General features: G+C 42.2%; 1 protein-coding gene across 2 annotated transcripts in view; it reads right to left on the reverse strand.

The window, feature by feature from the left end:
* The window catches only part of IRAK3 (interleukin 1 receptor associated kinase 3), a 65,040-nt gene extending 51,009 nt beyond the window's left edge, over positions 1 to 14,031 (reverse strand). The window contains exon 1 of one of the 2 annotated variants that reach the window (XM_063593371.1): positions 12,999 to 14,031. In XM_063593371.1, the coding sequence (XP_063449441.1) occupies positions 12,999 to 13,131 (133 nt within the window). In that variant the 5' untranslated portion in view covers positions 13,132 to 14,031. The remainder of the gene's footprint in view (positions 1 to 12,998) is intronic. The other variant, XM_003824788.5, reaches the window with a different exon arrangement.
* Positions 14,032 to 16,148: the final 2,117 nt, after the last annotated feature.

The following is a 16,148-nucleotide window of genomic DNA, read 5'->3' on the forward strand; positions in this document are numbered from 1 at the left end:
TTTGTATTTTCCCCTTTCCAGGACTGGAATTATTTGTCTAATGATCTCTGGTTTCTTTATTGGACAATGGTGTATAGAAGCTCAATCCTGGTGCCAGAATTGCTCATTGTGGCCAGGGTTCCATTGCTTCTAGGCCCTCCAAGAACACAGAGCAAGGAAATATAGGTATGTACACTCATCCGTGGATCTCTATTCCTCTATCAGTAGGCGCTTATATTAAATACCAAGAATTTATTCTGATGCTTCTGATTCTAATCCAACATCACAGGGTATATTTCAGTCCTTCCTCATTTGTAACTTTATTCTTGAACAGTAATATTATTGATAATATATTTACTCATTTGTTTAATTCTACAATGCACATAAAGTGCTTTCAGAATTGCCAACCCATACCCCTGTGAGACACACATTAGCAAAATCAGAACACAATAATTCTTTCTGTCCTTAGCATAAGCGCATCCAGTTAAGATGCTGTGTTCCAAAGTACTTAGATTAATTCTTTTCTTCCTCACCCCTTCAGTGTGGTTATCATTCATTCGTAATACAGTTAGATTCAGCTGTTGAAGGTTTGAGAAATGGCGTTTTGTTCCCCCCGTCTTCCCATTGAACACTTTTGAGCAATTAAAAGCTAATATCTGGGTAAAATCAGGGAAATGTTTTACTAGGATACTAGGCTTTAAATAATTCAATTAAGGTTTGGCATAAACATCTTAAAACTGTACAGAAAGTATATGAGTTTTTATGGTGCCCTGATTTAACAGGATTCTTCAAGCAAAAATTTATATTGCCTTTCTGCACAACTTCCAAATTTTAAAGTGTACTTTGAGGCAAAGCGGGGAGAAAGAAAGCAAATGACAGAAAAGGTGGTCTTGTTCCTATGATAATATTCCCAATCTGGAATATTGAGCACTAAAATTAACAATGTGTTTTGGGCTTTTGGTGGTGATGGCACCATCCTTTCATAACTTTACCTTCCAGAGAAACTAAAAAATTTAGGATCCTGGATGCAAGTCTGTGGATAAAATCCCACTGTTATCTGAAGGTGGTCATGGGGGACCCCCGACACACCACCATAACTGGCTTTAGGAGCTCAGCATCCTTTCATCCTGCCACACACCAATATGTGGAAGCTGCCCTCCAGCAGGAACCAAGGTGGTCTCATAGGAGATAGGACTCCCCTGTCCACCAACGGGAGACTTCAAAGGCAGATGTGCTTTTAAAAGGCAATGGTTGTTCAGATCTCAGAAAAATGATAAGTCTTGTGAAACTTTCTTCTGTTAAAAGTCTGTTTTGGGTCCAGGCGTGGTGGCTCACATCTGTAGTTCTAGCACTTTGAGAGGCCAAGGCGGGAGGATCACTTGAGGTCAGGAGTTTGAGACCAGCCTGGCCAACATGGTGAAACCCCATCTTGACTAAACACAAAAATACAAAAATTAACCAGGTGTGATGGCGTGCACTTGTAGTCCCAGCTACTCAGGAGGGTGAGGTGGGAGAATCACTTGAACCCAGGAGGCGGAGGTTGCAGTGAGCTGAGATCATGCCATTGCACTCCAGCCTAGGCAACAGAGTGAGACTCTGTTTCCACACACAAACACACAAAAGTCTGTTTTAGAGTCCAAACGTCATTAATTTCTTAGGGAGTTTCTACACCAGTTACAATATTTGAAATCAAGCCAGCAGAAAGGCAAATATCTTCTGCCTTAATATGGCATCCCCCCCATGCCCAATTTTTCGTTCTATTAGCCTTTGCTGGAATATTCAATTTACCTTAACTTTATGCTCCCACTGAGGCTGTGAGTAAATCCTGAAAATTGAAAGTGTTCACAATATGAAACCATGACTGGCCCTCTTTCTATGAGATAAAAATTGACCTGGTAGACATTACTAGTGCTGCCAATACTTCCAACCCTCTATCCCATCATAGAGGATTCCATTTCCCTGCCCTTTCAGGTTAGGCATGCCTCTGTGTCTCTTCCAGCCAGAAACACTGAAGAACCAGGGCAGAATTCACTACGTGTTGACAGGGGGCTGCCTCAAGATCAAAGCAGCCTGAAATGCTGAGTCACTACCTGGAGGAGAGTTTGCTGGACTCTCAGTGTTCTTCCTGGGAGCAAAAAGTAAACCTCTGCTATGTTAAACCACTGAGATTTTTGGTGCTGCTTGTTACTGCAGCATAACTTAGTTTATCCTGACTGATATACACAAGGTCATATCTTGAATTTTGTTACTCTGTTACAACTTGTACCAGAACAGAGTTAAATAGAGTGGCAGCATTTGCAATTACATATCAAACAAGGGAAGATAAAGTTGAGATGTTCTATTTGAATGCATGTTTAGGCTGTAAGGAAAGAAAAATAACTAGAATAAAATGTCTGACATCATTGAGTTAGAATGTCTTTGCCCTTCCTCCATATTTCAAGTTCTGGCAAGAATATATTCATTCCTCATCTCTTTGAAGAGATGATGTTTCACAGAGGCAAAGACTATCCAAATGCCAATATATGTTTTAGATAGCTTATCATTTTTAAAAGGAAGCCTTTAAAAAGCAAAAATATTAGCCAAATATAGTAATGTTATTTTAATATATTTCTTTCTGATGAGGTAATCTGCCTATATCATTGAGGCACATTTTTAATAAACACTTTATTTAGCTATTTCTAAAAACTCTTAAGAGAAATACTGCAAATCAGTGTAGTTCAAACATTTGTTGAGTATCTGCTATATGCCAGCAATACAGTAATTGTATGCACTAAGTGTGGGTTGAGCATGAAGACAGGCCTCTAACTAAAGATGAGAACAGCAGGGAAGGCTTTCTGGAGGGGTGGCTTCTGGAGCCTGAGCTATGCCATGTCTAAAACTGAGTACTTCCAAAGAGAGGCCAATTCTTAAAGAAGTATTGGATAGAGTACACTATCCTGGGGAGGAAAAAATAATCACTACAGTTTCAGATTGAAAACAAGACAAATGAATGAGTCTGAGCCCCGCAGACTATCCTGCTTTCCAAGGAAAAAAGTTCTTAGTGAAAACAGAGCATTCCCGTGGGCCTCTGGGTGAGTACAGGAACACATGTATTTAGTGGTGGCACTGCCATCGACCTATGACACAACTCCAGGCAAAACACAGCCTCACTGAACAATCTCAAACTTCTTAATAACAAATGTTCTTGTAGTCCCATCTAATACATATAATAAATCTTCTTGCTCTTCCCTGGCCTGTTAATTAATTATAACACTTCTTATCTTTAAAACACTTCCCACTCTCAAAATGAACATTCCAACAAGAGAACTCTAAATATCAAATTTCAGCAAAGGGAAAGTTTAGGTTTCCACATTTTCTATTAGAACATTAATCGAGGCTGGGTGCAGTGGCTCACGCCTGTAATCCCAGCACTTTGGGAGGCTAAGGCAAGAGCATCGCTTGAGCCCAGGAGTTTAAGACCAGTCTGGGCAACATGGCAAAACCCCATCTCTACAAAAAATTTAAAAATTAGCCAGGCTTGGTGGTGTGCATGCATCTATAGTCCTAACTACTCGGTGGCTGAGGTGGGAGGATAGCTTGAGCCCAGGAGGTTGAAGCTACAGTGAGCCAAGATTGCACCACTGCAGTCCAGCCTGGGTGACAGAGTGAGACTCTGCCTCCAAAAAACAAAAAACAAAAAACAAAAAAAAAAAGGAGAAGGAAAAGAAAATTAATTGACTAATATTTACATAGTATTAGGCATCCTGTATCATATAAATTCATAGTAATGAATATTTAAATAATAGACTTCTTCATTTTTCTTTTGTAAACTAAAATCGTTCCTGCTACCCTTTGAAACTTTGGGATAAGACACATGCACATAATTTAACAAGACTGAAGGGAGAAAATGCTTTTGTGGACTACCACAGCCAGGAAAGGAAAGGAAGGGTAACCAAATACCACCTAGCTTTGCAATAGAAGTGTCGTGCCGTGGGGCAAGGTTTAACTAGGCTAAAGGAATAGAAAAGGGTATGTCAAATGGGGAATTGTTCCAGAAACAGTGAAGACGACACAAGAGGGCAGAGGGAAGGCCAGAATGCTTGGAGCAGAGTGTTCACGTTAAAGAAAAGGTGAACAAGCTCCATGAGGTCTCCATGTTACCTTGTATCTGCAGAAACATGCTTAGCCACATAGTACACGTTCAATATATTTTTGCTGATTGACAGACAGAGGCCCTGAGTGTTAGCATATGAACTTAACTTCATTCTGAAAGCAATGGGACCAATTCAGATTTCTGAGAAGGTGATGCAAAGATGGAAGCTTTACCTTTTGGAAGATGCATCGGGTGGCAATAGTAGCAGGAGTCTCAGATAAAATATTTATACATAAAAAGGTATAAACATGTTCTAGCTCACAACAATTGCCACAGTAGGAAAGGCACAGTTTATAGCTATTAAGGAAATCCAGAGTTAACATTTCAAGTCCCAGGGAATGTCAGCTTTTCATTCCATACTTTCCATAAATTCCATTCTCTGTTTGTTTTTTTTTGATTCCTGAATTTCCCTTTTAAAAGTGCAGCAGGCCATGACTCTGGGCTGTCCCGTCCTGTGACTTGGCTGAGAAACTGCTAATATCAGATGCTTTCCCTTAAGCACATTTCTGAGATTCAGCTGGAATATGAATGAATAGATGCCAAATGAGCTGGGGTTTTAAGTTCTCTAACATCGACCGGGGCATATAGTTCTGAGTTTGCACCACATCTAAGGAAAGCTAGATTAGACAAAGGCATTTTTTCTAATAGCAGAAGTTCATGGTAAAAAACTGATCCAGACTGTTAAAATGAATACTGCCTGCATGCATGGATTGCTTCCAGACTGGAAATGAAATATGTTTTCTCTTTTTCCAACTGGTGATTCACAATGCAACCTTAATAGCTTTTCTCTAATGATGATGCATTCTGAATAGAAACATTGCTAAAGAGTATTTTTAGCATCCATAAAATGTATACTTCATTTAGATCCAATTCTATAAAATAGCTCCAATCTGATACAACAGGAATGCAAACTCTCAACATGTTAATTACATTCTTCAATATTTATCATTTTCTTCAACTCTCCCTTACTTGTCCCCTTTCAGAATATAGGACTTTGTTTACTCGCAGTACATATCAAATAAAAATACAGAGAAAAGTTCTCAATGACTAATTATGTTGATAAAGTTAAAAGCATTCTAAACTGAAAATACAAATTAAGAAAAACATGCTGTTAGTTAAGCATTGTTTAAAACCATTTTTTGGAACACAAATCTTTGTTGAAAGTCGTATTGGAGTCACATAAGCCAAAAAGTCAACCTAAGAAGTTCAGAAATCAGATGCTCAAAGGTCCTTGAAGGCTGTTTTGAGAGTGCAGGACTGACTGTTTTCAGTTGCAGAAATCACGTCTCCATATGCAAATATGTCTCTGAAGGGGTTTTTTTCAAATAATGCAACACATCCGAGTTTGGAATCTTTGTATTTGCATACAACCACATGCCAAAACCCCTGCAAAATTAAGACTCCATTCTCACAAAGCTTGTTTTTAGACACTGTAAGGGAAAAAGGAAAGATGTCTCTTTCTTTCTACAAAGCATGCAAAAAATTAGACAATTTTTTAAAAGAACTTTTAAGGTTAAAGATACTTTTAATTCCAAAAGAGTAAAACAAAAGTCAAAATTATAAGTTAGATCTATTCGTCATACCAGACTGTAAGCATTAACACTTACTAGTTAATATATTTTATAAGAAATAGTTCTTATTCATACTTAAGCTCATGTGTATGTTTTACCCCTTGCCTGAGTAGGACTCATAACTGCGGAGGGCTGTGTGTGACTTCTCAGGTGCCCCTCTGTCTGTCCTGCTCTCTTAATCCTAGACACAGGTAAGAACCCAACATTAACTACCTCTGGGAGATAATTCACCCTCAACACCAAGGTTTCAGTCAGAAGCTATGTAATTTCATTCCCAGGTGAATATCAATACTATTTCCCCACACATTCTTCCCTTGTTAAACTTTTATAGGTCTGTTGTCTACACTATATTGGAAAATTCTTACAAGCAGGGACTAGGACATTGTATTTACAGTGCTTTATCAAAGATTCTGCCCAACAAGGTTTTTAATAGACAACACAACAAGGTTTTTAATAGACATTTGTTGATTCATTAATTTATTCAGAACGTACATATTTACTGAGTGCCTGCTCTGTGCCAAGTACAATTTTCGATGCTAAGAGAGTCAGCAGGAAACAAAGGAAGGAAATATCCCTGCTCCCTTGAAGCTTATTTCTAGATGAAGAATAAACAAATAAACATATATATGTTTACATATATATAGTTTATTTTATATATACATAGAGATACTTACATACATGAAGTATGTGAGAGGTGATAAATGATATAGAGAAAAATAAAGTGGAAAAGAGGCATAAGAGAGTGGTGGGGGGGTGTCAATTTTAAAAGAGTGGCCACGGCCAGGTGTGGTGGCTCACACCTGTAATCCCAGCACTTTGGGAGGCCGAGGTGGGTGGATCACCTAAGGCCAGAAGTTCGAGACCAGCCTGGCCCACATAATTAAACCCCGTCTCTACTAAAAATACAAAAAATTAGCCTGGTGTTGTGGTAGGTGCCTGTAATCCCACTCGGGATGCTGAGGCAGGAGAATCTCTTGAACCCGGGAGGTGGAGGTTGCAGAGAGCCAAGATTGCACCATTGCACTCCAGGCTGTGCAACAAAAGCGAAACTCCGTCTTAAAAAACAAAACAAAACGAAAGAGTGGTCTGAGTAGGTAATAGTTAAACAAAAACATGAAGGAAGTGAAGAAGCAAGCCTACAAGTTACTGGCAGGAAGAATGTTCCTTGCGTGTTCAAGGAACAAGGAGGCTAATGTGGTTGGAGTCAAGCAAACAAGAGGGAGAAGAAAGTGAGAAAAGCCACACAGGACTTCAGGGTTTGCTCTGACTGGCCTGGGAAGCCGCCAGAGGGTTCTGAATAGGGCAATGATAGCATATGCTTTACAGGCATCACAGGCTTGCCAACTGCTGGGCTGAAAAGACACTCAAGGAGGTCAAGGGCAGTAGCAGGGAGTCTGAGCCCAGTCAGCCAACTGCTAAAATAGTAGAGGTGGGAACTGATGGTGGTTGGTGCCAAGATGGCTATGGTGGCAGTGGTAGGAAATGGTCAGATTATTAGACAGATCCTGAAGGCACAGTCAGCAGCATCATTTACTGAGAGATAGGATGTGGTTTGTGAGAGAAAGTGACAAGTCACAAAAGGCTAATATATTTGGCCTGAACAAATGAAGAATGGAACTGCCATTACTGAGATGGGAAAACTTTGGGAGGGCTGGGGGAGCATTTCTGAGCTGTTAAGTTGGAGATGTCTGTCAAATAGGCAAATAGATGGATGAAGATGACATTCCAGAGGGAGACTTGGGCTAGAAATTTGGGAGTAGTATACAGATTGAATTTATGTGAATTTAGCAGATAAACAGAAGAGACAAGGTCCATGGACTAAGCCCAGGAGCACTCTAAGACATTGAGATAAATCTGTAAGAAGAGAAGAAATTAAGGAGCATGTAATTTTTTTTTTTTTTTTTTTTTGAGAGGAGTCTCGCTCTGTCGCCAAGGCTGGAGTACGGTAGTGTGATCCCGGGTCACTGCAACCTTGGCCTCCCAGGTTCAAGGGATTCTCCTGCCTCAGCCTCCCAAGTAGCTGAGATTACAGGCACCCACCACCACGCCCAGCTAATCTTTTGCATTTTTAGTAGAGACGGGGTTTCACCATGTTGTCCAGGCTGGTCTCGGACTCCTGACCACAAGCAATCCACCCGCCTCAGCCTCCCAAAGTGCTGGGATTACAGGCGTGAACCACCGCGTCCGGCAGGGGCATGTAATGTTCTAGAGCGGAGAAAGCACTTCAAGAAGAAAGGAGAAAGGAGTGATCAACTATATCAAATAAGATCAAAACTTTGAACCAACCATTGGATTTAGCTGTAGTGACTTCAGATGACAGGACTTTCAATGGAGCGGTGGGAGGTGAAACCCTGACTGGAGGGGTTCAAGGAAGAATGGAGGACCTGGAGTATAAATAGCCCTTTTGAGGAATTTTACCATAAAGAGGAACAGAGCAGTGGGGTGTTAGCTTAGAGAAGTGAGAGCTAGACATAACATTGTCTAACTAACTTGTGACAGAAATAACACAGTGGTCAAAAAACCAGGCTTACCTGGGAGCGGTGGCTCACATCTGTAATCCCAGCACTTTGGGATGCTGAAGCAGGAGGATTGCTAGAGCCCAGGAGTTTGAGACCAGCCTGGCCCCATCCATACAAAAACTTCGCCAGGTGTGGTGGCATGTGCCTGCAGTCCCAGCTATTTGGGAGTCTGAGGTGGGAAGTATCACTTGAGCCTGGGAGGTCGAGGCTGCAGTGAGTTGTGATTGTGCCACTGCACTTCACCCTGGATGACAGAGTGAGATCCCATCTCCAAAACAACAACAGCAACACAAAAAAAGCAGGCTCTACTGCATATGGTGACTTCCTTCCAAAAAGTAAGAAACAGAAAGAGAGGGAAGTGAAGTAATTTTACAGGGCAGATATCTGACAGACGCCATCTCAGCCATGGTTAACATAAGCAGTGATAACTCCTGTAAATAGTACCGACCCTGGATACAGGTCAGTACTTTATGGTTTTCCTCCCCCAAATCCATAACCTCAGTCTGATCATGAGAAAAACATCAGACAAATCGCAGTTGAGGAACAGTCTACAAAATAGTGGATAAGTTCCAACCAATATTCCTCAAAACTGTCAAAGTCATCAAAAACAAGGAAAGTCTGAGAAACCATCACAGCCAAGAAGAGCCAGAGGATACGACAAATAAATGTAATGTGGTATCCTGAATGGGATCCTGGAACAGAGAAAGGACATCGGGTAAAAGCAAAGGAAGTCTGAATAAAGCATGGACTTTAGTTAATAATAATGTGTCAATATTGTAATGAATGCAGCACACTCATGCAAGATGTTAATAATGGGAAACTGGGTGCGGAGCGTACGAAGGATGTAGAGTATCCGTGAACTCTTCCTACTATCTGCTAAACTTTTCCATAAATTTAAAACTGTTCTTAAAAAAATACATCTAGGCCAGGCGCGGTGGCTCACGCCTGTAATCCCAGCACTTTAGGAGGCTGAGGCAGGCAGATCACCTGAGGTCGGGAGTTCAAGACCAGCCTGACCAACATGGAGAAACCCTGTCTCTACTAAAAATACAAAAAAAAAATTAAGCCGGGCATGGTGGTGCATGCCTGTAATCCCAGCTACTCGGGAGGCTGAGATAGGAGAATCATTTGAACCCGGGAGGCGGAGGTTGCGGTAAACTGAGATTGCGCCATTGCACTCCAGCCTAGGCAACAAGAGCGAAACTCCATCTCAAAAAAAAGATAATAATAACATAAAAAAACACATCTATTTAAAATTTAGAAAGAAAAGAAAAGAAAAAAAAGAACATAGAATATGCAGTCTGATCATCTGGTTAGAATCTTAGTGTGCCATTTAGAAGACTGTGACTCAAGGCAAGTTACTTAAATTCTCTGAGAATCAGTTCACCTATCTATAAAATGGAAATAGGAAGAGTGTCTACCTGATAGAACTGTTGTGATAAGTAAATGAGATAATCCATGTAAAATGCTTACCACACTGGCCAATAGTAAGCCTTGACAGGAGGTAGCTTTATTATTATTACTACTATTATTTTGAATCTTTATTGAATATACAAACGCACACTTAATGTGATTTTACATTTAATTTTTAAAGTAATTATTAATGATTTATATAATAATTTCCCTTTTCTTTCTTGAGAGGAAGAAAATTGAATACAGCCTATTATATATCATTTGCAAAAAGCGTTTCTCAGTACATCGTAAGTGTTGAGAGGTTTTACGGTGTCAGCTGCTCCAAATAATTTAATTTAAATACCAATCTATGGTAATGTAATCAGATGAGTTGTCTCCAGAGGTTCTGTATGTACTACCTTATCATGTCTGTAACGTAAACAACATATTTCATTTGGGCTTTTGGGCTCTTGCTTTCACTAAAAGCCATAAAGTCATCAATGATAACCACAGAATATATTATCTTGTGATTACATTATTTTTAATAACAATACTTGACAAAAGTGATTTGAAGAGTACTATGTAGAATATGTTTAAAAATAAAAGTAATTAAATGAAGTAATGAAAGAATGTAGTAAAATATCTGTTATATGAAGACACTATTAAAAAAGAGAATTTGGCCTAAGCAATGGCTTATCAATCAGGTTGTGCATCAGACTCACTCCTGGGGTTTGACAAAAAATGAAAGAAGCTGGACCCTCAACCCAGACTTACTGAATCAGCAGCTCTAGGAGTGGGACCTGCATCTGTGTATTTAAAAGACTGCATAGGTGATTTGTATTTGTGAATGATTGGCTTACCTTATCCTGCACACACTGGTCATATCATATAGGCTGCTATATGAGCTGCCTTTGTAAACATAACCTGACACTCACCGTCATCAAGAATCATGATCGGCTCGAGAGAGCTTTACTTAGTATATTACAGTTGTTTTCTACATTTAAGCTTGGGCTGTCAGCTGTCCTGAGCATACAAAGGACTGCCTCTTTGATTCAGTCCTCCGTCACTCTCCTTCCCCTCTCGAAGGTCAAGTTTTCCCTACCTGCACCTCTTCCCCTCTTTCTCCCTTCGCTGTGCCCACAGGAAAACTCGGCATGTTTAGCACAGGCAGTTGCCTCAACACCCTGAACTGGGCTAGCCTTGCCTTCTTGCTGAGCCAAGAACTTGTGCAGCACCTGGTCAGGGCCAGCTCAGTAGTCCAGGCAGTCAGTAGGCATGACCACCTGCACAATGAATTACAGCTGAAGTATCATGGAGTAAACATTTTAGACCCTTTCCCTGTGAGAGAATGAATACACCAAGGGACAACGGCCAGCTTATATATAAAAATAGAACTCTGCAGGCAATGTACATCAACCAGTCCAAGAAACCAACCTACTGTCTACAGTATCTAACAAGTTAAACTATCAGTAACTGGGTTAAACTGTAGCAACTAGCCCAGGCAGCCAAACAAGAACCCCTGTAGCAACCTGTCCCAAATGGCCAGGACTTGAATAATTACTGACCACTTCCTCAATTTTTGCTCCTACTTCCAACTTAGGGCCAACAAGAGAAAGCCAATTATGTACCCCTAAACAAACACACAAAATACCCCCTTTAGGTAGCTCAACTACAGCTTCCCCATATCAACAGCCTCCAATCAGGACATAGCTGAAGCCTTCTTCTCCCACCCTCCTCCATCCTCTGTCTGCTTTTGAGTTTCTGCCAAACACAAGCAATGGTGGCTGGCTCCCTTGCTTTGAAAAAATAGCTTTTGTTTGTTCTCATTTGGGGGGTCCTCATTCATTTTCACCACTAGGAAAATAGGGCTGCATGCTTGAAATGGATCACTGAATTGTTCTTTGATGCCAGAAATGTCTGTACTTTAGGGAGGCTGTTAGATGTGGCCAGAAAGAACACAGCAGTAAGGGGAGAAGTGTAGAGTGGCTGGGGTTAAGGACATAAGCCTTGGATCCAGACTACCATGGTTCAGATCCTGGCTCTTCCACTTCCAGCTGGTGAACCTGAACAAGTTACTTAACCAATTTGTACCACAGTTTCCTGACCTGTTAAAAAAACACTGGCGATGATAATGACTCACAGAGTAATTGGAGAAGTTATATGAGACAAGCCATGTAAAGCATGAATATCTGGATTTCAATGCTATCAACAGAAAGAGAGAGAATAATCTGCCTCACTGATTTACCACACCCACCTGGCCCCATTCACCAACATTAAACTGGACTAAAAACACTTTTCTTTCTCAAAGTCAGTAACTCTAGGAAATCAACGGGTATAAATACTGTCCACGCCAAAATCCATCTCAAAAAGATCTGATGGGGAAGTGACCTTATCCTTCAAAATCCCTCAAATGCACACTGGAAATCTCGTTTTCTAGAAATCAGACTTTTTTTTTTCTTAAGGGCCATAACTTAAAATTACAGAGCTTAAAATATATAAACATTTTTTGTATAACCAGAAGCCCATTGCTACAATTCAAAGACTGTGACCATACTGTTCATCAGTAACAAAGAAAACTCTCCTCTTAGGTCTTCTGCTAGTCCTGGTAAGAAAAATCCTATTTCAGACCATTAAAGCTATTTTGACATAATCATGATTCTTTTCAATAAACATTAAACATGACATTGTGGAATATCAAATCTAACCAAAAATGCCTGTACTTAACAAAACAAAGATTTTTGTCCGAATTATCTCTGGCTACACTCAACACTTCCAGCAGGCAGTTGCTCAACTTTCCAATGTCTGCACAAAATACAGTTCTGAAGCCATTTTTTTAGATTAAAATAAAAAGCCACTCTTTAGCATAAACCTTCATTCAACGAAATTGGGTAAATAAGATTTAATTAAGAAAATTAGGAGCCGCGTTCATTGCAAACCGTAGTTTACTTTAGCATTTCACTTGTAATTAAGTTAGGGGCTTAGGGATGCATTGAAAACACCAAAGGATAAATATCTCAAAGTTCTAAAAATGTCTCAATACTAAAATGATGTTCTGGGGTGATTTTGCAAGGACCAGAAGACATCATACATTGCGAACCCAGTGAGGGTGGCATCGCGGACGAACAGAAGATGCTTTCACGCTGGTTATCTGTCTTTCCCAGGCCTCGGCTCCCTTGACATTGCAGCGATACCCAAAATTCTTTGAAAGAGAAGGGAGGGAAGGCATCTGGGTCCCAGGGAGTCTCTGCATCCTCCCCAGGAAAGGAAGGGGCCGGCTCCCTGGCGGGAACCTCCGGGAGGCCGCGCCAGCCCCGCGAGGGACCCCAGCCATGCAGGGCGACGCCGAGCGGGCCCCGCGGCGCGCTGGGCTCCCCCGCCGCCCCCGGCCGGTCCCCGCCGACTCACCCAGGCCGCGCCAGCCCAGCGCGCCGTCGCAGCTGTCCAGAACCGCGCAGAGCTCTCCGAGCAGCGCGGGCGGCAGGTCGAACAGCAGCGTGTGCGCCGACAGCGCGCCGCGGGCCCCACAGTTCCCCGCCATGGCTCGGTTGCCCGAGCCCCGGGGACGAGGCGGAGCCCAGGTCCCTGCACGCCTGCGACAGGCCGTTACACAACCGCGGAAATCCTGCTTCCACGACGGCAGCAGAGCCCTAGGAACACGCCGTTCTCCGGTCACTGCAGGGGCGGTGCCCACGTGACGCAAGGCGCGCCTCGCCCGAGATGCCCCTGCGTCCGCCTGGCCAGGCCTGGGGGTTACCCGACCCGGGTTCTCCCTTCTCTGGCTTTGCGCCCCGTCACACCTCTGCGGTGGGGACGGAGCTGCCGAGACAAGCAGAGTGAGAACTGGAGAAAGCCCAGAGCTCAGAGCTCCCAGGAGCCCACCGTGCCCCACGGCTAGGCGGTCTCCTGGTGTGGACGGCTAGAGGTGTCATTACTTCTTACAAAAGTTTATTTTTGAAAACTTCTCCCTTCCTTCCTTCTTCCCTTCCTTTCTTTTCTTCCTTTTTTCTTTGTTTTGAGTCAGGTTCTCACTCTGTCGCCCAGGCAGGAGCGCAGTGGCGCTATCTCAGCTCACGGAGCCTCCACCTATTGGGCTCAAGCGATCCTCCCACCTCAGCCTCCCGAGTAGCTGGGACCACAGACGCACGCCACCACGTCCGGCTAATTATTTTTTTTCGTTTTTCGTAGAGAGGGAGTGTCGTTATGCTGCCCAGGCTGGTTTCAAACTCCTGGCCTCAAGCGATCCTCCCACCTCCGGCTTCCCAAAGTGCTGGGATTCAGGGTGTTAGCCACTGTCCCCGGACTACTTCTTTTTTATCCTGTCAGAAAAGCTATCCATGTTCATCGAGGAACACTTGGAAAACCCAGAAAAAAAACTGAAAAAAGAAGATAATCACTCACAACCCCACTCAGCCCATCACACTCTAAATGTTTTGACACATTTTCCTCCCAACTTTTACTGAATTTAAACAGATAAAAATGTGCATATATGGGATTATTATTGGAAAAGATGAGTGTAGATACCAACAACAGAAAAACAGAAAAGACACCAAATCAGAGTAAAATTATGTTCGTTTTCTTCACGAGGCGGCCTCTCCTCCATACACCTACTTGGTTTTAATAAATTTTCTTCCTCATGGGCTTCCTTGATGAAATATCGTTCCATCATTTTTTCCTTCCTCAAAGTGCTTCACACAATCTTCCTTTTTGCCTTCAACATGGAGTTTAAGTAAAATTATTGTTTTGAAATCTTCACGGAGTTTAAGCAAAATTGTTGTTTCAAAATCTTCTAGGTCACATGAGGCATGTTACCAGTGACAAAAAGTTGTTTTGAAAGTGATGAGAAAAATCTCAGCCTTAGTGACTGGAAGAGTGGGCAGTGGCCATCAAGTGAAAACACCAGAGGTGTTTTGAAACCTCTCAGATTGTAGTCTTTGGAATAGCTGCCCCTAGAGATCACGAGTGATGAAACACTATCATTTCATGCCCCTACCTGAATGGTCTTGTCAGTGAAAATACTCCATAAAAATGTATCTAAAAACTGGCAAAGCCCATACTGTGTGGGCAAGAATTTCGATATCCCGTTGTTCAAGGTTTTATTGTCAATCTGTACACACTATACACCTACCTACCTTCCTTCCTTCCTTTCTTCCTTCCCTCCTTTCTTTCTTATTTTTTTTTTTTTTAGTCGCTCTGATCGCCCAGGTTGGGGTGCAGTGGTGCGATCTCGGCTCACTGCAACCTCCACCCCCTGGGCTCAAGCCATCCTCCCACCTCAGCCTCCAGTGCAGCTGGGACTACAGGTGCATGCCACCATGCCTGGCTAACCTTTGTAGTTTTTGTAGAGACGGGGTTTTCCCATGTTGCTCAATCTGGTCTCAAACTCCTGGGCTCAAGTGATCCACCTCCCTAGGCCTCCCAAGGTTCTGGGATTACAGGCATAAGCCACCACACCCGGCCCTCTATACATCTCTTAAAGGGACTACCTGAACATGCTGAGCAACAGAGGCAAAAGGCCATTAATTATTTGGTAGCTTTTGAATTGCTACTCCAGGGAGGCAAACTCACTCAGAGGAAACAGGAAATCACTGCAGATGAGGGAAGCAATCAGAAAGGCCTGCTTTACCAGATCTTGTAATTTACCAAGAAGCAAGGATCCTAAGTGAAAGCTAGAGTATGTGAAATTTCCTGTATTTTCAGTGTTGGCAGTTGTTCTCAGACCATGTTCCCTTCCTATTCCTAAAACTGTCTTGAGTTTTGATTTTTATATCATCAGGTTGTATCATCATGGTTGCTATCAACTGCTGATCTCCCCGACTCCAATTCCTTCTCCTCGTTTTTAGACTCTCTAGCTCCTGGCTCATTGTTGCTCTCTCCAGTACTAATCCTGTCTTAGTTCTCAGTGATTTAAAATATATGTAGAATAACTATTCACAATAGCAAAGACATGGAATCAAGCCAAATGCCCATCAATGATAGACTGGATAAAGAAAACGTGGTATGTATACACCATGGAATACTATGCAGCCCTAAAAAGGAATGAGATCATGTCCTTTGCAGGGACAGGGATGGAGCTGGAGGCCATTATCCTCAGCAAACTAACACAGGAACAGAAAATCAAATACTGCATGTTCTCACTTATAAGTGGGAGCTGAACCATGAGAACACATGGACACTTGTTGGGGAACAATGCATACTGGGGCCTGTCAGGGGAGGGGGTAGGGGGAGGCAGTGAATCAGAAGCAATAGCTAATAGATGCCGGGCTTAATACCTAGGTGGTGGGATCATCTGTGCAGCAAACCACAATGGCACATGTTTACCTATGTAACAAACTGCACATCCTGCACATGCACCCTAGAACTTAATAAAAGTTGATGAAACAAAATTAAAACACACACACAGACACACACACACACACATATATATATGTAGAATAGATGGTGATCTTTCCAATGGCCTGGCCTCTCATTTCTTTGACTCCTCTTCTCTGGTGACATTGTACTCCACCCAATGCTCCATTTCAGACACTCACTCCCATGAGCGTCCCCTAGAATTTG

This window comes from Pan paniscus, chromosome 10 (assembly GCF_029289425.2).
Source record: "Pan paniscus chromosome 10, NHGRI_mPanPan1-v2.0_pri, whole genome shotgun sequence".
NCBI classification, from domain to species: domain Eukaryota; kingdom Metazoa; phylum Chordata; class Mammalia; order Primates; family Hominidae; genus Pan; species Pan paniscus.